General features: G+C 40.1%; 1 protein-coding gene across 4 annotated transcripts in view; it reads left to right on the top strand.

Annotated features, from left to right (window-relative positions):
• BEND7 (BEN domain containing 7) overlaps positions 1-22,199 on the top strand; it is a 48,768-nt gene that overhangs the window by 9,084 nt on the left and 17,485 nt on the right. For all 4 annotated transcript variants that reach the window (XM_009285510.1, XM_009285509.1, XM_009285507.1 and 1 more), the window contains 4 exons: positions 5,362-5,661; positions 11,949-12,071; positions 14,498-14,763; positions 18,941-19,166. In XM_009285510.1, the coding sequence (XP_009283785.1) occupies positions 5,362-5,661; positions 11,949-12,071; positions 14,498-14,763; positions 18,941-19,166 (915 nt within the window). The remainder of the gene's footprint in view (positions 1-5,361; positions 5,662-11,948; positions 12,072-14,497; positions 14,764-18,940; positions 19,167-22,199) is intronic.

The raw sequence follows: 22,199 nt of genomic DNA, 5'->3' as shown, positions 1-22,199 counted from the left end.
GAAACTGTTTCACCAAACTCTTCAAAAGAGTTATTTTGTGGTGGTGGTGGCCCGGCCACCTAGGCTGATCCAGCTTCCAGAGAAACAACCCCGCAAATCCTGAACGGTCTGATCCTGGTTTTGATTCTGCAAATTGCTTTGCTTACGTTAGTGTTTGTGATGCTTATTAACTGTCTGTGTCTCGTCGTAGGCAGGGGTGTCAATCAACCTGTGTAATTCCATGCTTGGTTTGGGAGTAGGGGGTCTTAATTTGAGGTCGTTCCAGTTTTCCTGCAGGTATAATCTTAGTGCTTTGTGTGGTGACATGAACATAGGTAAGTGCTTTTAAATGACATTTTAGAGCACTGCTAAGATGCCTCAACTAAGACAGCTTAAATGTCCCTGTACGTTAGCTTAGGGTAGTCAAAGTCCCCGGCTCATAACTCACGTTGCTTGCGTGACCCTCTGACATTGTTCGTGACCACTGCTCTCCCTGCTGACTTGGGGTTTAGGTTTTTAATTTGCGAAGCGTGTTGTTGCCTGTGTTACTTGTTCAATATAGGTTCTTATATGCCAGCAAAGTCTGGGGATCACATATTTGAGAAATGCGTGCTTACCCCATCAATTTAGCTACACAGATGCCCGATTTAAATTATCTGCAGAGCAGTCACAACAACTTTCCATGTGATTTAGGAAACCTTTGCTCCGATGAGGAATCATGCACATGGCTCCTCTATTTTCCCAATGCTGACCTTCACAATTTTGTATTTCAGGACCACTTGCGGTACAAGATGACAGTGGCAAAAATATCTTGAGTTTTGAAAGTTACGGTTTGGTGTGGGTATTGTTTTTGTTGAGAAGGGATGCTTTGCTCCCTTCTAGGATAGCTGTCCTTTAAAGAAATGCTTGAATACCATGTAACATTCAAAAAGGTGTTTTGGTGAGTTCTGCCTGGCTGTGCACCGGAGACATGTGCCACGCGTGCACGTGGCTCCCGATTCCTTGAACTGCTCTGAATTCACCCTTACAAAATCTTCAAACACGGCAGCCGAGTTTTGCTGGCCCTCTTCCAGGAAGGGCAGCATTCAAGTGGTGTCTAATAAACTGGCGTTTAATATGTTTGATTATATGACCCGTTGCAATTATTTATTATTTTTTATTGAGCTTTCAAGCCGTATGCATTGACTACCACTTTTTCTCATCTCTGAAGACTTGTTTCCTCACAAACCAGGCTAATGTTGTCAGCTCACATGTGCTTGTCTAGCTGTCTATCGCTGCCGTTCCTACCCTCCCGATAGCTTCAAACTCATCCACTAATTTCAGCCTAGTTTGACACAAAGGTGGAAATCTGTGAGATACAAAGTACCTTCAGCAGGCAGGGTGATTGGGGGGAAAAGCCCTATTTGTATAGCCAAGAAAGGAAAGGTTTCTGTAGGAGTTTCATCTGCCAAAACACAACACAACATAAAATTAGACACTAATTCATAGAAAATCAAACTGTAGTAAAATGTCATACTTTAAAAGACATACATTAATTACAGATGTGGTTACCTCTTCTCTAATACTGGAAGAAAATTAATATTTCAATATGGGTATGATTGCATATCATTTTATCGTTCTTTGTAGCACTATGATAATATTTGACAAATTATTCAGAAAAGTATAACAACTTGTTTGTAGACAGTGTGCTATATTTATATTAAGTTTAATAAGCATAATAGTGAAAAGATAGGCATATAGGGACGAAGAATGGAATTAATGAATTATCGATAATATTTTGTTAACTGGAGTTGTTTACAGGTCTGTTGCTTCAGACAGGTGCCCACTTAGCATGCGGATGCTGCTTCATCCTAGGACAGTTCTGGTTTACATTTGTGCATTTGTAATTTTTAACATTTTTACAAGTTTCAAAGCAGGAAGTTTTTGTACTGTGCACACTTTCAGTAGAGAAAGAGATTGAAATTAATTTTGGGGAAATTACTTTTTATGAATATTTGATGTAGTATTTATGAAAGGGCTTTGTTTTGCCTTTTTTTTTTGTTTTGTTTTATAAGATTACAGTCAGGCCATGTGGAAAAAATAGGTTGTATATAAGGGGCCATCATAGAAACAACTATCATAGTAATTTTAAAAAATTGTTAATACGTTTTTGTTAGGACTATTATCATCTTTACATATAAGTTCCTAAATAGGGCTGTAATTTGCCATACTTATCTATTTTGAGTAGTGTTTTGTAAGTATTTTATTTTAGAGTTTTGCAAGTAAATTAATTGATTTCAGCTAAAACCAAAGCGGTTGCAAGGGGAATCCAAATGGCAAAACCTGTAGCCTGCCAGTCGGGGGCATCCCCATCTCCTCGGGAGAGGTGGGAACTCCTGGTATGGGTACAGGGGTACAGGGACTGAAATATGCACCGCTTCTCTCAGGCCTCAACACCTATCTCAGGAGGCTTTTCACAGATAGGTAATACAGATTTTTATGTAATAAACTATTTTTTTGGTGCTTGATTATCCCATTCAACATTTAAAAAGGAAGGCTGGCTCTTCCGTAGGACATAGTAACTTGAGCTGTTTGGTTTTCTCTCTGTGCCCCATCTTCCTTTTAAATTACATGGTTATCTGTGAAAATCATCAGCAGTGGAATAGCCAATAACAAAACGCTGTCGTTGGGCTCTAGAGCTAATAGCCAAATGAGATAACCAGGGAGCGAGAAGTTAAATCTGTTACTGTTCCCGCACCTGCCTGCAGATTCGGACGGTGTAACATCAGCTACTCTCTGCTCGTGTCAGGAAGGATGCTGCTGTCACTGGCCAGTTACAATTAAAAGCTGTAAAAAGTCATAATTGGGAGAGGGGGGTGTAAACTTGCACTTAAGACTAAGTCAAGCTTATAGCCTGTATGTTTTTAATGCCCTTCCTTACAAAACAGAAGACATATTTTGGGAAAAAAAAACCCACAACAACAAAAAAAACCAAACAAAAACCACCAACAACCAAAAAAACAAATAAAAAAAACCCCTAAAACCAAAAAAAAACCCCAACGAATCACAAAGGGGGAATCTCCCAGTTTTAAGTAGGGGGCTACCTAAACGCAAAGACATGCTTACGTAGGATGTTACAGCATAGGGTTTGCTGTAACATAAATATAGGGTTTTTTTCTGTTTGGAAGTAAGTATGCTTATGTCACTGTATAGGAAGGCCTCTATATGAAGGAACAAGGGGCCAGAATCAATGCTGAATAAGCTCAATTAACATTAATATTTTATGTAATTGGGTAAGGGAAATTTAATCTTTCCAACAGTGTGTCGCCCGACAAGCATGCAGTCACTACACCCGACAGGAGGAGGTGGGTGGGAAGCTTTTTTTTGATATTCAGATACGTTTTGGTACTGAATACAAATCCAAATTGCCAACATAAAACTCTGAGAGCCTGGTTTACTGCTAAATGGTATGACGGTAAGGGATTGCTTCATGCTCCGGTGTCGTGGGAGCATTTGGAGCTTGGATATAGGCAGATACAGCCACATACAGGAGAAAGGCAGTCTTCCGTGTGCGGGTCTGAGTATCTCGATAATTGGAGCCCGGTGGTACTCTGCAACCTCTCGAGGTTGGGAACCGCAAACAGTCAACCCCTGGTTGGGTTGGGGCCAAAAAGAGTGATTTTAAAGGAATTGGTGCTGTGATTTGTTAATTAAATCACACCCACACGCGTAAATCCACAGGCAAACCAACAAAGTAAACACAAAGCAAAACTTCTTTGCAAAGGGCTTTTCTCACAGCTTTAGCTGGAGTGGAAACGGTGCTAGAGTATCGCTGTACGGGGTTGACAAATATTTTTCTAAGTTTGGACTAGGAGCTTTCTTGCAAACCGCCCACTCTCCTTGCTGGATCGGGGTGGGCTGGAGCCAGCTGGCACTGGCCCAGGAAACTGGTGCGCCAGGTCAAGCGGGAGATGCTCTGATTCAGCAGAGGCTGGAGCAGATCGTACAGCTCGTCTCCTCTTCTGTGTATTCACCTTCTGGAGCAAAAACTCTCTCTTTCGGGTACTGCGCGTCCCTGGGTACACCGGGCTTGCAGCGTGTCCCAGCCACGTTGAGCTTGACCTGTGTTGCGGAGGGGGTTGCTGCTCTCTTAGCTGTCTGGTTTAGCCAGCTATCTAAGCGTGCACTTAAGTTTAGGCAACTGAATAGTGCTTTTGAGTTGATAAAATTGTTCACATGCCTGGCCTTTGCACACTTTCAAATACCTTGTTGAACGAGAGACGATGCACATTGCGTCTTGGTTTTTGGAGGGTTGTTTTTTTTTTTCTTCTGAAGTTTCCTTTGCATTATCGCTTTGCCAAAAATAGGTTTATTTTGGGGAGCGCAAATGTAAATTGAATAGAGGATACCAAGTATTACTGTATGAAATATACTAACGGAAGGTTGATTCATCAATTTCTTGATCTTCGTTATTCCATTTGCTTAGGATGTTTGATTTTTCTATTACCAGTAAAAAAATACAAGCTTCTTATTTCAGAAGGGGCTGTGAACACTTCCTTATTACTAGTGAAATGTAATGTATGCTTTAACGAGCAAAATAGCTACTATCTGCCCAAAACACATATATTCATTGTGCAATCAGCAGTTTCATACGTAAAATTAATACTTAAGTGGTGCCAGGAGTATTAAAGTATGTAATTGTTATTATTTAAATGCCTTGAATTCATTTGGAACAGTCACACTTTTCTTGTATATCTTTTCATTTTGTTTTCATAATCTACATTTTTAAGACATCCAGCAGTTAGGCTATATACGGTTACACACGTATTAGCTGCTTTTTAATTTATTCCTGTATAATCCAGTATTACTAAATTCTGTGGACTAAGGAACTGATCCTGTTCATTAAAATCAATAGATGCAGCGTTGCTCTGTGTGTGTGTGGTGTGGTGCTTTTTGTGGTTTATTTTTTCTTTGTAGGTTCTAACCTTCAGCATATAGCAAACTGATATATAAAGGGTCTGATCCTTTAGGCTTTACTTGGGGAAAATATCCATTGATGTCAACGCCTGAATAGGATCAGTCTCTTAAAAGGATAGTTTATTTGAAACTGCTGTAGCTATTATTATTTCCTTTTGGAGAAAAATAATCTTACTCATCAAAGCTTTAGAAACGGCATCAAGAAAGCCAAGTTTAGCAGGTCTTTCAACCATGAGAGATGTCAACTATCGCTGTGTTAAAGCATAGCCTGGTACATACCAACAACCGCTCAACCATCTCTTTTCTTTCTCATCTTTATTTATTTATTTTTGTACTCCAACTCTTATTGGCATCTGAAATCACTAATCTCTACCCATTACCGTTTTTGCTAATTTACAGTGATAACTGTGGCTCTGTTTTCATTAGGAGATGAAAGCCGGGAAATTAAAAAACAAATTACAGGGATGAGAAGATTACTGAATGACAGCACTGGAAGAATCTATCAACGAGTTGGCAAAGAAGGAGAAAAACTGAAGGAGGAGCCCCAAGATTTAGACTTAGCCTGGGCCCAGCGCCTGAATCCCCCTGCAGAGTCCCAGGCGAGCCTTCATCCTTCACAGAGCGGTGCATGGAATGAGTTATCACCCCAAGCTAGCCATTTTTCAGGGCAATACGGAACTCGATCCAAAACGTTCCAAAATCAAACGCGAACTGTGGCATCCAATGGTATGATCTGCATTAGATACTGAGAATAGTACTTTTTTTTTCTCTCTCCTTGTACTGTACTAAATTTCTGCCTTTGTTGTGGTGATTTATTGTACTGCTGCACTGAAATCAGTTATAGTTCAGAGTCTACAAAATGAGCACATAGTTATCACTTTGAAAAGGTACGAAAGTGGGCACGGTAGCATTCTGCTACCATCTGTCTTAGCTTTTAAAATGGATTCCTGGTGGTAGGACAGAATTACTCAATGCTGTTACAGGCTTAATTTCTATACGGTACTTATTAAAACAGCTTTTGCCCTTGTTATTAAATGCATAGCTAATTAAATGTCAACCTCTACCACTCCTCTTTGCAATGAGTAATGTAGCACTGTTGTGACACCACTTGCGGAGCAGGATTCTACTGACTTCCATAAGGGGATGGCATCAGCCTTGTAACTGGCTGCTGAACTTCAGGTACAAAATCCCATCACAGCCTTAGGCTTTTATTCTGATGGGACCATTGGAGAAAAGAGATGATGGAGCCTACCTATGAACAGCATGTACTAGAGCGTGGTCCATCTTGCACTGGCAGAGAATTCTGCCCTAAAGTAGATGGCAGTGTGCCCTTAAAATGCTTTTCTCTTGTTGTTTTAAGTCCGAGAATGGAGGTTTTCCTGCCAGATTCCTGAAGGTCGTCTTTAACGATCTCAATTCAATTCAGAAAGTTTTTCTCCTGATATTCAACCCTACATTTAGAGGGGGAGGATTATATTAAAGGGGTAACTCATCTAAATTCTGGAAAATAAAAAATTGTGAGATTGCATCTGAAAACATTATCAATTTCCAGTTGATTCTGAAGGTATTCATACTTCCCAATAGGAGCATTTGCTGTGTATCCTTCTCTAAAGGCGTACAAGTTCTCATTGCTTGTAACAGTTAAAAAGAAAAATACTATTATTATTCTCAGTACTGTCCTTTAGGAAGTACTGTCACTGCACTAAAAAACATACAGCCCTAAGTTTCACCAGATTGACTGTTTCTCTGTAGAGACAATGATTCACACAGAGGTACCAGTTGACCTGGAGAAAGATATTACAGTAAGTCATACTAGTTTTATTTATTTTATAATACAAAAAAATAGTTGTGGTTTTTTTAAAGGTGCAGATCCAGGGGAGAGGGGAAAACACTTGATGGGATTTAGCATCCAAGTCTAAAACTGCGCTTTCAAAATCCCACCATAACAACCTTCTAAACGTGGGAGGACCCGAAATTCATCACACATCTCCTTCTTTGCCCTGAGAGTCCCTGGGCACTGGCAGGGACAGTTCTCTGCATGCACAGAAGTGCCCAAGCCTGCACAGCTTAGGTGCCTAGTTCCCGGATCCAGAAAGTAGGTGGAGCAGCACCTCTATCCCCTCAGGGTCCTGAGTCAGCATGTAAGCTAAAACGTGTTGACAGGATTTGGCCCCATATGCAAGAAAATGTCAGCTTTTTAATTTTTCATACGAGGAGGAAGAGTTTGGCTGATTTATGATCTCCTATAGGTTAGAACGGTCTGTGAGGCAGTAGAAGGGTTGGGCTGAGCGACCTCTGGGCTGGTCAGGAAGAATGTCCAAGCTCCCAGCTCCTGGGGGAGCGTACCACGAGGCACCTTCCACCCCTCCCTCTGCAACTGTCCTGCTGCGGAAAGGAATGCAATCTTTTAGGTTATTACATAAAGATGGGTGTGGGCCCTCTCCTCTGGCCACCTTTGAAAAGACGATATGTGTAGCTCTTTCAGAGCAAGATTTTAGGTGTCTGCCTCCAGTGGGGTGTTGTGATCCTGCCGGACAGTTTTGCTGCTTTGGCTCCGAAGCCTGGTCTCTAGAAAAGGAAAACTTTTGATGCGTTTCTGGGCTGTGAGCAAGCTCTGAAACTGCTCCTCACCCAGCACACAGCTCTTCAGGGCAGCTGTTCTGACGTGCCCAATTCCCTCCATCCCTTGCACTGGGAGCCTGAGTGTCTAACTCAATAATTTAGATGTTATTCAGAGGATGGACAAAGTCCTTAAAAGCTGGGTGTAGAAATGCAATCAAATATCAAAGGAGATACTGCACCTTGGTACTTACCATGGTGTTTAAACTCATCTGAGCAAAACTGTTCAGGTAGGACATAAGCTTATTACCTGGGGCTGTCAGGCCTAGGTCGTCACTGGGGAGACGTCCAGGCATCTATAGCAGGCAGTCTGAGTCCAGAAACGGTTTCTGTCCATTGGATACATACTGTAGAGGAAGCCAAAATATATGTTGTAGGCTGTGTGAATTACTCAAATTTGAATGTAATAGGGATCTAAGTCCATCTAACTAGCATAGTTATCTACTCGCATGGTAAAGGTGGTTCAAGGAAAGGCTGGAATGGATGTTTAATAGGTGCTGGTACAGAAACCAGTCATGAAAAAGGTATTGGCAAAAATAGATGAAGAGAGAAAAGAAGGAATGAGGGGAGCCTAGGCATTGCTGCAACAGAGGGAAGAGTAGGAACACACTTGAAAAGCGTGAAAAAAAGTGATTTATAATAAATAACTTGGAATAAAGTTATTTATTATAACTTTATTATAAGTTATTTAACTTTATTATAAGTTATTTATTTAACTTTATTTATTCCAATAACTTTGGAATAAATCACTTAATAAAGTGATTTATTCCAAACTGGATTTAAGGTGACAGTTCCACAAGTCAGGATGTTAGGTAGACGTCTGACCCACTGCATTTAGTGGAAGCCTCTTGGGGCTGCAAACAGTGAGTAGCATGTCTGCCCTACTAGAGACAACAAACTCATACAGTCTGTCTAAAACATTTTAGTTTCATTTCTTGTGTTGTGTAGCAAATCCAGCGGTGATGCAGCAGCTGAATTGCTTTTCGGTTATGTCAAGATTTTTCAGTAGTAGGTAGACGTCTGACCCACTGCATTTAGTGGAAGCCTCTTGGGGCTGCAAACAGTGAGTAGCATGTCTGCCCTACTAGAGACAACAAACTCATACAGTCTGTCTAAAACATTTTAGTTTCATTTCTTGTGTTGTGTAGCAAATCCAGCGGTGATGCAGCAGCTGAATTGCTTTTCGGTTATGTCAAGATCGTTTTCAGTAGACTGACTGCACTTGCATGCTTTTCAAATATAAACTTGCAGTAGCAATGTTACACCAAGTGAATTCACTCTCAGCAGATCCAGCTGCGAGAACCACTGTCCTGGGCTACTTGCTGCTCACACGGGGGAAGCAACTAATGTATTTATGTCCTTCTCTCAATCATACAAGCTGGTATCAAATTTGCCTGCTGGCTAGCTTCCAAAAGAGAGGGAGATGGCTCTTTAAAGACTCCTTCATAAAAATAAAAAGTCTGTTCTCCTTTTAAAATTAAAAATTGATTTATAACAAGTTGAAAAGGGTTGCTTTTGTCCTCTAAAAATGATAAAGATAGTGCTTGGAACAATGACTGAGAACACTCTACAAGATATTTCTTAAAACACAGTAACTGATCAGAGGAGGGGTATAGAAAGAAAATAAAAAACCTTCATGAATATGTATGAAGTCAGTAGAACCCTGCTTTGATTTGAAATATTGGTGGTCTCTTTTCCCATTTCCAGTACCTACGGTAGATTTACATGGGTAATTTCTATCAATGCTAATGGGGATTATAATGTAAATCCCCCATGCCTCAATGGGAAAATGAGGTTTGGTTTTCCATCAGGAGCCTGCGTGCTTTCATTAGGAACATGTTCTATTGCAACAGGAAAGATGTACAGGTATTTACTGATACAATTTGTCCAAGTTTTCACATGCAATTCACCATGAGGTAGAGTCTTTGTTAAGAAGGAAACAAAAGCCACCAGCCCTGTCTCCCATTGTAGTCCTTCAGATACTATTTCCAGATGCCCACTAGAATATTGGATTCTGATCAAGAGAGAGGATGGGCCTTTTCCCAAGGACCTTATTAGTCTAAAACAACTGAGAAAGCACTGGAGGAAGCATATTCTTACTATGTATTTGTCTTTTATTAATAAAACTCTCCTAATTTCCTGGGACTCCATTTCTGGGGTACCTGCTTGTCTTACCAAAAGGTACGGAGTTATGCTGATGCTATTAAATTATAAGTAGCCTTGAACCTCATCTACTTAAAAGTCTACCTTTAACAAATAGTTAAAAGGTGTTGGTGGAACCAAGTTGAGGGATTCTGAATAATCTGCTGCAAAGCTAAAGATAACACTTTTTTTTTTTTCCCCTCTGTACCTGTAACATAGGCTAAACACTTTATGGACAGTTGAAAAGATAAAATCCCATCCATGCCCCAAGGAACTTTTCAGTCTGAATAGACAGTGTACAAAGGAAGGGTGAGATCAAACTAGGCAGAGTCCTGCTGAGTCAGTAACCTGGGTTTTGTTTTAATTTGAGACACTCAGCCTGGTTTTCAGATCACTTTTTACTTTTAAAAAGTTGTTGTAGTTACAGCTGAAGAAGCCAGTGGAACTATCGCATTCCTATTTGTTAGATTTGAAGAGGTTCTTAAATTACTCCATTTATCTTAATGCAGTATTAACAGCTTCTGTCCATGGATGATATTTTAAAATACCAAAATTTGTAATTGCAGTAGTGTGGACAGTCTAAATATCTGAGGAAAGGAGGAGAGCGACACCCAGAAGATGTCAGCAATCTTTAAGCGACACATCAGTTTAGTTTCAGAAGTAACTCACTGTTGGGAGAACGACCACCAGTTTGATCAAGTCTGATAGATGTTACATCAGAGCTGAAGGACTCAATGGAAGGAGGTAGAGAACAAGTACCTGGGAAGGGAGATTTGAGGATGGAGGGACACATTGGAAGAACTAGGAAAGGGTGGGAGTGATGTAGCGCTGGCCAGATTTTCAGCCATTGCAAATGAGGATTGAAGTCAGGGGATCTGTGTGGGTCTGACATCAGGTGAGCTCTGATGAAAGAACACAAACCAAACCTAGAAAGGTATTAATAAACTGGTTTGGCTTCAGAGGAAAGCAAAAGTAATAATGAAAAATGGGAGGATTTATGAGCGAAGATTAAATGAGTTGCTGATGTTCACTTTAGCTAGGTAATGATTAAAGGGCACCTGATAACTGTCAGGCTATGGAAGAAAAAGGGAAATACAGTCTCTGAAGTCCACCACATGTGACACCAAGCGAGATGATTTTTGTTAGATCCATTTGTACCTATCTTCATAAAATAATCATCCCTCCTCTTGCATGCTTTGATGAGCAGTAAAATAGCCATCAATTTAAATGACTGTAAGCACATTTTGAAATGAAGGGAGGCACATCCCATCTGGCCTCAGTTTCAAGCAGATACTGCTAGGTGTTTTGTTGAATTTTGAATTTTTTATTTGTAGCGTTAAAGCATTTTAAACTAAAGCGCAGGATACAACTATTCAGGTAAAGCTTGAAATCTCTGAACTGTTACAGCCTGTCGTAATTTTGGACCTACAATGCAAAACTTCTGGAAAGCAAGGCAGTAATAAAAGCACTGCTAAGGGCTAGAACTAGAAGTGTGTAAATTCAGTTAAACACTAGTAAGAATTACTAGAAAAGAAGAATCTGTTGAACTACTATATTAATTTTCAAAGGGAAACTATGGAAAGCCCATCTTGTCGGTCACAGTGCTGGAAAACATGCCATAGAAAACAACCCCACCCTAGCAAACAGAAGAGCAGATTTGAAAGCTTTCCTTGCTGGTGGTTCTTTTCCATCCTGTTTCGTTTTTTTTTTCTCCAAATAGGGGATTTTATTTTCATTCTCAGTTCTTCACATGGTAAAGAATCACATGTAACATTCAAGCAGTTTAAAAATTCTTAGGCCCTCATTTAATGTGCAGTATAAACATTTATTACACAGACTGTCTTCATTCTTTGTAAGACTGTTCCAGGAGATGGGCTTTTTTTTGTGTGTGTGATAAAGTGAGTGTGTTTATAATGAGGTTTGGTGCTATTGTTATTCAGGATGAACTAGCCTGACAATAGAGCTCTGCTGTGAAGAGTGCACTGTATTCACGCTCTGAGCAGTCTTCTCCAGCCCATGTAACATTGCATCCCCTACTGTACATAATTGCACATACCACTAATTGGATAAAACCTAGTGGCCCCTTCCTCTTGAAAGGGACCGTGTTGAAAATTATTCGCTTTCGTGCTTTGGATCTGATTTCACGATCAGGTATATTGATAATAGTTTCAAACACCTGCTGGCAGTTGTTGTTTAGGTGTTTTTGTGGGGGTTACATCGTCTCTCCCCCATTTTGTTGCTCTCTCTTTCAGGAGAAATCCCCATGGTGAATTCATCAGTTGGACCAAACTGCTGTACGTGTAACTGCCAGTCAACCCTACAGGCTATTCTTCAAGAGCTCAAGACCATGCGAAAATTGATGCAGATTCAAGCAGGTACAATGACCGGTGCCATACATGCATATCCATGACAAGCATCTTCTTGTTAGGAGGAATGGTCTAGTAAGACAGAAATCTATCTGGGGACTCAGGAAAACCTGGACTGTTTCCTGCTCACTTGACACGCCGTTCAAAGTCAAATTTTCACAGGCTTCTTGGAAATGTAATTTTTGCTTCTCAGATCCTTACCTGTAACGTGTGATATTATATTGTAGGAATCTTTTAAGGCTAAATTAAAAAACAATCTAATGTGATTAGATACTCTAGTAATGGGAGCTGAGTGGGTAGGTCAATATGCCATAACCACCCCCAGTTTGTTTCCACGGTGTATTAATTCAGAGGTGCAAAATGTTACTTTTCCTGTTACCTGTTTACCAGTTCACTAATCTTAGGAGGAAAAAAAAAATTGAAAGGCCACTTAAAGTTATTGTATAACACTTCATTCAAAGATCTTTCAAGTTACAGCTCCGTGGTAGCCTAAACTGAGCTAGCCGCTGCATGTTGTGGCCTCCACCCTTCTTCAGGCTGGTTTACCAGTTCTTTCTGCTGGCTGAACCAGCAATAATCTGTTCACTGGGGAAAACTTCACATGGTAAAGAATCACATGTTGAGTCTGGTTTTCTGCTAGGTTAGGAGCTGAAACAGAACAGTGCAGAGCCAGAAGAGCACTAGAGCCAGCAAGATAATGAGACCATGGCAGCTAGGAATTAGGTAGGTCATCGTAGGCTGCTGTGAAGCTGCACCCTCCGTGCTTCCTAAAAATCAGTGTTAATGCTCATGAGGAGTTGGAGACATTGGAGATTTTGTCGGTTGAGTTGCCCATCCATCATGAGTGATGGGGAGTGGAGCCATGGAGGTTTTTCTCTTAGAGTAGCTGGAGAAGACCTCTGTAAGAAAAGGGAGTGTTGAGTAATTAACTGAAATATGGGTGGAGCGAGGGGCTGACTAAACTCCTTGTCTCCGCGGTGTATAATGCTTGAGTGAGCGACAGGAAGGATCAGACAGGTTTCGTAATATCAGTTGATACACATAAAAATGCTTTTCCAAAAGTCATCAATTTACAAAGCAGCACATGAAGGCCCGGTTTTACAGTCTTCACTGGGGCAGGGAATTCTTCACGCAGTTGCACCGATTTCATTGAAATTACTTGCATGATTAAAAATGGCTTGTGGGTGAGAGGTACAGAACTGGGGTTTATGCCAGAAGAGCTGGCTCCTCAACAGCAGGAATATTTCTTATTTATTATGTATCTACAGTATAAGTACCTTGTTAATTAGTGAATGTCTTACTGAAAAGGCCTGGGAATAGTTCATATTTTCTGGTAGGCATGAAATCATGGTTTTGCAGAGAAAAAAAGTTATTTGGCATTTTTGTTGCTAAAAGAAAAAAAACTAAAATGCAAACATGTAAGTGAAAGTGTAATAACTTCTTTTAGCGTTCAAACACCTTTCTGTCTAAATGATAAACTACAAATTACAGTCTTGTAAATCCTTGTCAGAAATTAAATATCCCAGAATCTTTTAATAAACAGTATTCTGAGGTTTGGGTTTTTCTTCCTCAAGCTTTGTAGATGAGGACTATTTGTAGTTCACTTGTAGCTCGAATGAGTTTGATCTGCATGTGTAGCACTTTTGGCTTTTTTTGTTTTGACCTTGATCTTACTGATTCATCCAGACATATAATTGTATCTGCATAGCATTCTGCTGGAGGATTCGCTCACGTTGATACAGGTTCAGAATTGGTGCCTTAGTTTATACAAATGATTGTGGATACTTGAAAGTGCAAAATATTGATAAATATAAAATATGGTCTCTTAGATTTCAGAGGTAACACATGAACTGTCAGTTTCTATGTATGAGCAAAACAAACTGATGCAACTTCGGGTTACTTTTTTCCCAGAAATTAAACTACTGAATAGTGTTTTCACTCATTCTTGACATAATGGTACTTGAAATGTTCTTGCTGAGCTAATTAACTTGGTGACTACATTCATAAAAATAACTGTAATTGCATTAGCGCTTGTATTATCTTACTTTATCAGGAAAAGATGCTCAAAGACAAAGAGATTCTCAGTCATTCAAACGGGTATACAAATTAATTATTGCTAAAGCCCTTCGTGTCACTAACCATCCACTGGTCACTAGGAAAAAGAACCACGTATTCCTAATTTTCCTAAAACACTATTCATCAGTATGTCTTGAAAAACCTCATAGTGGAGCTCAGTGTCATTATCCCCATTGTACAGATTGGAAAATTATGCAAAGGTGATAAAATGTAACCATTTCACATGCACAAACAGCCCTGAAAACCATACCACTTATCCAGAAGATAAGTTCAGTATGTCAGTAGTTTAATGATGCGTCTGTGTGGTTATAGATGTGGGTTTTTTCCATAAATTTAATTCATTACTTTCTTTCATTCAGTTGGGACTCAAAACAGACAGCAGCCTCCTGTTCCTCTGATTTGCACGCAGAAGTCAACAATATCAAGAAAGAGAAATAAAAAGAAAAAACTGCCCCTCAAAACTGTTGAACCAATTACCATGAATAAGAAACCCAACGCTGCAGAGAACGAAAAGAAGCTATCAGCAAACTCGGAACGATCGAGTCTGCAAGCAGTTGAATCCCCCTTAAAACCAGAAACTCCTCTTTCAGGATTTGGAATTATCCTTGAATCTGCTTCATCAGATGTAAGTTAATATTTTAATACACGGGATCACAGGATTTTAAAGCACTAACTCATTCAGGAGAATCAATACTCAAGTTATCTTGAGTGTGTTCCCTCTTCTTGTTAGAATAAACAAGCAAATCTTGGATAGGGTTGAATGGAGACAGTAGGGCTAGACGTGGGGAGTGCTGGTTACAAAATTTTGAGTTGGGGTTTTTTTCGAACTTTCTTGAGCGTGTAGTTCTCCCTTGAGTTGAAGGCTGCCTGTTGTTTGAGCTTGCAGTGGAAACTTGTTCTTCATCTCTCCTGTTGCCAAGAGCCACCGTGAGATCAGGGGCCATGAAAAGTGCTGCATGTATAAACCGTTCACAACCCTGTCATTTACTGATGAGCGCACGTAGTCCACACGTATGCCCTTATCCTGCCAAGATGTATTTATGTGCTGTGTTTCATGCCTGGCTGGTCCCACTGGCTTCGGGGGACTCCTCACCTCTATAAAGTTCATACCTCAGTCTTAGCTGAATTGGATTGGTCTTCATCGCTGTGGTTGCTGGATGAGGGCCTTGACGCTGTTGATGATGTCAGTGTGACTAAAGGGGCCAAAATTTGCCACTCTAAAAATATGTACTTTTCGCATGTAAAATTGCAATAGGCATATTTTCTTGATTCATGTAATGTGTACACATTGATAGAAATTTCATGTATCTGGTGGCTGATTGGCTTTGTTTAATGACCAGATAGATGTTGTCTGAACCAGTTCACTGATGAGTAAACTGATCATTAATTTCTCTAATATATTTTTAATTTTGAGCAGGCAGTTTCCAATTTCCTAAATACTATGAGCTAAAAAACATAATTAAATTCAGTATCAATAAGGGTAAATTAAAACAATGCAACAGATAATAGTCTACCTTTCTGGAAGTGGGAACTAATAATAAAAGAGCAGTCATGATAATTCAGTTATATAGATGCAAGCCACACCACTAATTAGATTGCAGTCTCATGCCACAGAGTCAGTGTGGTGATACAGAGTAACTAGTTTGATGCTTTTTCAGAGGTTTTCCTTTTGTAGTATTATGCTTAATAATGTTTGAGGGAATGGTTTGGGGAGGGACTGGTAATTTATCTCCAGTACGCAATTTGTGCTTATAAATTTTCTTTGCTTGTGGCACTCTCTTCAGCTTGAAACATGGTTTTGAAAACAGTTTTGTACTTGCGATGGAATTTAATTTGGCTTTATGAATGTGTTCCATCACTGGACACAATTCTTTGTAGGTGCCAATTTGACCTAAGAAAAAAAAGAAGAGAAAACATGTGGCTCATAAATCAGGTCCTCATCTGCCCTCCTGTGCTTTGGACCCTGCTTGCCACAGTAGTTGTTTGACTAAATTTACAGAGCCAGAACCCCGAGACAAACAAATTGATTTTGTTTTGTCTTTGGAAAGAAAACAGTTGAGTTCTGAAAATAGGTATATTTAACAGCAAAAATAAAATGTGATCTTAAACATTTTGAGAAGGCTAAAGAAAGTCACTTCTTTCAGAATGAATGGCGGTATTATCTTTTTCTATTTATTCATAAGCATCTCTAGTGTGCTTATGACCAGCATATCTGAGTGCCTGAAAAAACTGAAAGACATTTTACGCAGCACCGTAAAGAAATGTTCCTTTGAGAATATCGCACAGGTTGTCTGTAGTGTGTGCTGTGTCATACGCCAGGACTGCCGCCGCTGTTATTTTGCCAACATTGATTGAACTTTAAGAGAAATCTGTTTAATGTGTATAAAATTTGGGCTACCAAAACCAGTGCAATTAGTTCAGATTTGCTGAGGTGAAATACTGCTACTTATGGAGGTGGAAAAAGTCTTCGTGAGACCAACTCTTAATCTGGCCCATGAATCAGAGAACCTGCTTTTTAAATGTAGTGATCTGTTACTCTTAGTTAAACTTTCTTGTGTTTGTTTTACTGTTATAATATTTCATTTATAACCTAATCATTTCTAATCTACGTAGTACAACCTACTAAAATGTCTAGGATTAAATCTAATTCACTGCCTGTTAATTTTAGCACAGCAAAAGCCTTTGGCATTCAGGTCTTATTTATTTTATTGTACACGAATAGTTTACCCACCAGTTCCTTATGTCATGATCATTATCTACTAACAAGTGCTTTTCCTTTTGAGAAATTGCATTCAAAGTGATCATAAAGTTCAATTAGGTACTGATTGTCTTTGATTGAAGAATAGTTTACTACTAAAGGAAAGCAAGAATAAATCAGCGTTTTGCCTTCAAATTATTTCACTGATACACAAATTGATTCCTATATTAAGAATAAAATAGTCAAAACTAAAATAATACTGACTCCTCCACGCTGGTGCACTGGTAAGGTTTGAAATGTATTTTACAGCTGTATTAGTGAAGATGATTTGTCTGCCCTAGGCGTCTTGTATCATCGAGGTCGTCTTAGATTGCTGTCATGAGACCCCAGACCCAAGTAACAGAATAGGACAGGATACCTTCGTCACCATGACAACTACATTCTGGTTTTTGATTAACATGAAGTAGAATTTTTCCCAAGTTGTAAACTTGGCCCACATTTATTTACTCTTGAAAATCTTTTCTGTCACCAGAAAGTTTAGAAGTAACATATTAAAAACCCACCTACATCAGAAGATTGTCAAATGTCAAATAGAGTAACTGACTGTTTTGCTGGATCCAGCATTTTGAAAGTTCTCAAGGTAAAAAACAACTTTTCATCCAGAACAAGCTGAGAAACTTATGTGCTTTTTAGATTTTTTTTTTTTTATTACTATCTGCATATTTTAAGATTCTTCATCCTGGCTTCCCAAAGCATTATAATCTTCAGTTTTATTGCACAATACACATGCATATCCAATGATAGTATATGCTTTGAAAATATTCTGCTTGCTGTAACTCTCTTGATATTGATTTTAAAAAATCCATGGGAAAAGAGTTACACAGCCAAAGCCTTCTGAGATTGGCAGCCCTTTCTTCTGTCTAGACTCAAGACGTTTGCAGGTGATTTGATGGGAGATGGCATTTGCTCCTGCTCTGTAAACTTCCTTGAAAATACACCATCACTGGTGGATATATTTTCATGTAGGGGAAAAAAAAGAGCAAGTTATGAGGAGCAACGCTGTAATGTTAGCTTATTTTCTCACATCGTGACCACTGATTTTTTTCCCCCCTTGCCAACTCCCAGATAGTATCTTAAAAATTTTAGTTTATTCTTGATGTATCTTCATTCTAGAGATATAATTATTCCATACAGACATCTTGCATAAGCATTGTGTGGTAGTCATAGAAGAAAATACTGTAAATATTGTTTGTGTAATTTCTGATATGTACAGACAGGGGCAGCAAAAAGTCTCTTAGTAAGGGGACTTCCTTGAAGGCCTTTGTCTGCTTTGGCCCACAATGTACTTGAGGCGAGATTCTTGTGAAATACAGGATAATTTTGTTCCCTCTTCTTCCCCTCCATCTCGTTTTCTGGCAATGGCATAAATCCCTGTGATTTACCACTGAGGTTTTTTGTGCTGACATAAGCTGTCTATCTAACATCATCCTCTTCTAAGGATGCATTTTGGGAATATGAAAAGGAGGGAGAAGCGGCTGATCAGCAAGCGCTGGCTCCAAGGGCAACCTCAAACTCATCATCTACGTTTACTCATATGGGCCGTATCTGCGCTGGAAGCCCTCTTGGGAAACCACGTGGAACGGGCCGGTAGCCCTGCAGTTGTCCTTCTTGGAAATGCCTGGCTGCCCCACAGCACGCTTGTTCACATCATTTGGCAGTGAAACAAGTCCGTAAAATGGTTAGATAAATGTCCAAAAAGCTTCGCATAGGAATATTGCTCTGGGATGATCCTCTGGTTTGTCATTATTATCCAATATTGAAAGGTACCTCTTTTCTTTTTGTTAGCTGTATGTCTAGAAATAATGTCAGTAATTGTTAACTATTACAGTGGCTAGACATGAGTATGATTATTTGATTTGCCTTTTAAGGTGCTTGTTCACTGATGGGGTTTGATTTCCATGAAGTAGGCTGCTGTGGTACTGAATAGCTGGGAAAAGATTCGTGGTTTGATTAAGTGATTGTAAAGTCTCACCAGATGCATGATTGAAGTAAAATAATGTATTTGAATGCTCTTTTAATTAAAACATTTGTATTCTTTTGGTAGCCAGAAGTGCAACTTGCAGAAGGCTTTGACGTCTTCATGCCAAAATCTCAGCTGGACTCTATATTATCAAACTATACTCGCTCAGGAAGTCTGCTCTTTAGGAAGCTGGTCTGTGCATTTTTTGATGACAAGACTTTGGCTAACTCTTTACCAAACGGCAAAAGGAAAAGAGGGCTCAATGACAACCGGAAAGGACTAGACCAAAATATTGTGGGTGCAATAAAAGGTATGTTTTTTGCTTTCTTTCATATGTGTAATTAGAACATATTCTCCGCTAAGGAGAGTGTAAGGGGATTAGAATTTCTGACGTGTGTTAGGTCTATTAAAATATGCAGTCTTATTTTTATTCCCTTTCATTCACTTGTTAAAAATAGCTTCTACGGGGACAGCTTGTGTTAATTTTAAGCCAATGATCCCGGTTTCTGAAGTCAGGCTCTAAGGAATCTCAATGTTCATATAAGACAATTTTTTTTTTCCGGATACCAGAGATGCAAAGACATCTTGAAAACATAATGACAGCGTAACTGATCCTCTTCAATCAAAATTCTGAGGCTTGCACTGCATCTGACTCTCTGCTCTGTAAATAGTTTAGTAGTTGGTGACTGGATTGGGGAGAGATGGAGGAAGATAATACTGGGACTGAGATGAGTTTGGTGCTCCTAAGAACTGTGGTGGTCCTTCTCTTGTGGGAGCAAATTTCTTAGTCGGTGTGAGGATCCTGTGTTGGGTGGTTTTTCTTAGTGATCACTGCTTTCTCGCTTCCAGAAGAACATGTGTACTTTCAAACTCTGGGTTCACAACATATAAAGATCTAGTATTAGGCCAGAGATTCTGAACGGGTTTCTATTATTTTGAAATTTGATATAGTAGGAAAAACACCCAAGTTACCAAAAGACAGGCTGTGTTGCAAAGTAGAGCTTATTTTAGAGGCTGTGACTTGTCCTGAGGTACAGATTGCTAACCTAGGATACATAAAGCAATGAGAAGAGCTTCTGTAAGTACATTGGCAGCAAAAGGAGACAGGGGAACCTTTTGCAACCACCTCTGTGTCCACTTTTGGCCTCCCCTCGCCATGCAAGAAAGACATTGACATACTGGAGTGAGTCCAGTGTAGGGCCACCAAGACTTATGGTACTGAAGCAGGTAAGTGGTGAAGTATGTATGTGAAGTGACACGAGGAGAGGCTGAGAGAACTGGGGAGAAGAAGATTCAGGAGAAACCTTATTGCTGTCCACAACTACCTAATGGGATGGTGTAGAGAAGATGGAGTCAGACTCTTCTCAGAGGCACAGGAGGCATTGGACACATGAAAAATTTCACCATGATATAAGGAAAAACTGTTTCAATATCAGGGTGGTTGAACAGTGGAATAGGGGCTCAGAGGGGCTGCAGGATCCCCATCCCTGGAAATATTCAAAACTTGCCTGGTCGCAGTCCAGAGCATCATGATCTAGTTAGCCATGCTTTGAGCAGCAGGCTGGACATGGAGACCTCCAGAGGACCCTTTCAACCTGCGCGATTCTGCGATAAAAGTATATGTTGTGGCCATGTCATAGTCCTAATACATCTTTGGAGTTTCTGGCAGACTTTCTTACAGTTATGCTTATAATTAGGTTTCAATCACAACACTTTTTTATACCGTCTTTTCTTGAGCTCGATAATCTGCAAAAATCCAAAGTTGAATTCACTCCATCTGTATCTCGTTCTTTCTTAAAAGCTTTAATAAATAAGTTAAATGGAAGAAAAAAGGAGTTCAAAATTACTTTTTTTAAAAAAAAAACAACTCTAATTTGAGCAGCACTGTGATAAAAGAAATGTTTTTCAATAGATGCAGCAGCACTATTAAAATAGCAATCGTTACCCACTGCAGAGAGCAACGTTTCTCAGTAGCTAAGCTCATATTACCGGAACAAATTCTGACTTGGTTTAACCTCTTCCCTTGAGCCTAGGGGGAAGAAAGGAGGGAGTTCCAACAGATAAATTTCATCTGTGATGGTACTACTAGGTACCGCTGTAATAACAGTGATCTATATTGGCATTTACAGTATTGCTCAAATGCTAGTGCCTGATCCCTGATAGGGGAGCCCATCCCTAAAAGCTGTGATGAAATAAGATGCCAAGGGCTGATGTCCCGTGGATCTTTACTCAGCCTGGCTCCAATAGCACCCTTCTTCCCTCCAAAGAGCTGGGCTATTGAACACTGTGGTTTCGTTTATTCCAAGAAATAACTGAGCCAGTATGAAATCTCCACAAGAACAACATCATGTTGTTTGCATTATTATCATTAGGACATTCCTCTACCACGTGCCCAGATATCCTTTAGTGGCACTTTTAGTCCTTTTCCATGACAGAGATACAAAAGTGGAGAAAAGACTACATTCATGACAAAAATGAGCACTTAAAGGAGGGACTGTTTGCTTGAAAAACACTCTTCCTGTCTGAAAACCTTTTAACTGCCGTCCTTACAAGTAATTTAATGCTTCTGCAACAGGATGATTAGCCGGGGAGAAATTCTCTCTTTTGACTTTGGGTATTCAGTGGCACTTGTTGAATCAGTTGCAGTGTTTCTCCTGGGCAATCAGTTTCCCTTGTGAGTCGCATCAATCTTTCACTCGGAACTGGGGGAAAAAAGAAAAAAAGAGATCAGAAGTGGTTATTTTTCCTTTATGTCGTTGACTAGAAATCCAGCCAGTGAAGTCCTTCCCTGCAGAAGTCAATGAACTGTGTTCAGATGTATGTGTGATGTGTCCCTCAGTGGTCCCTACTGGGACCAATACTATTTAATACCTTCATCAGTGACATAGACAGCAGGATTGAGTGCACCCTCAGCAAGTTTTTGGTTGACACCAAGCTGAGTGGTGCAGCTGATTTGCTAGAGGGAAGAGATGCCATCCAGAGGGTCCTCGACAGGCTTGAGGAGTGGGCCCATGTGAACTTTATGCAGTTCAACATGGCCAAGTGCAAGGTCCTGCACCTGGGTCGGGGCAACCCCCGGTATCAATACAGGCTGGGGGATGAAGGGATTGAGAGCAGCCCTGCTGGGAAGGACTTGGGGGGTACTGGTGGATGAAAAGCTGGACATGAGCCAGCAATGTGCGCTCGCAGCCCAGAAGGCCAATCGTATCCTGGGCTGCATCACAAGCAGCGTGGCCAGCAGGTCGAGGGAGGTGATTCTGCCCCTCTACTCTGCTCTGCTGAGACCCCACCTGCAGTACTGCGTCCAGCTCTGGAGCCCCCCACACAAGACACACACGGACCT

This window comes from Aptenodytes forsteri, unplaced genomic scaffold (genome assembly GCF_000699145.1).
Source record: "Aptenodytes forsteri isolate BGI_AS27 unplaced genomic scaffold, ASM69914v1 Scaffold87, whole genome shotgun sequence".
Classification (NCBI taxonomy): Eukaryota; Metazoa; Chordata; class Aves; order Sphenisciformes; family Spheniscidae; genus Aptenodytes; species Aptenodytes forsteri.
Note: the sequence above shows the minus strand (reverse complement) of the source record. Positions and strands in the feature narration are given on the sequence as shown.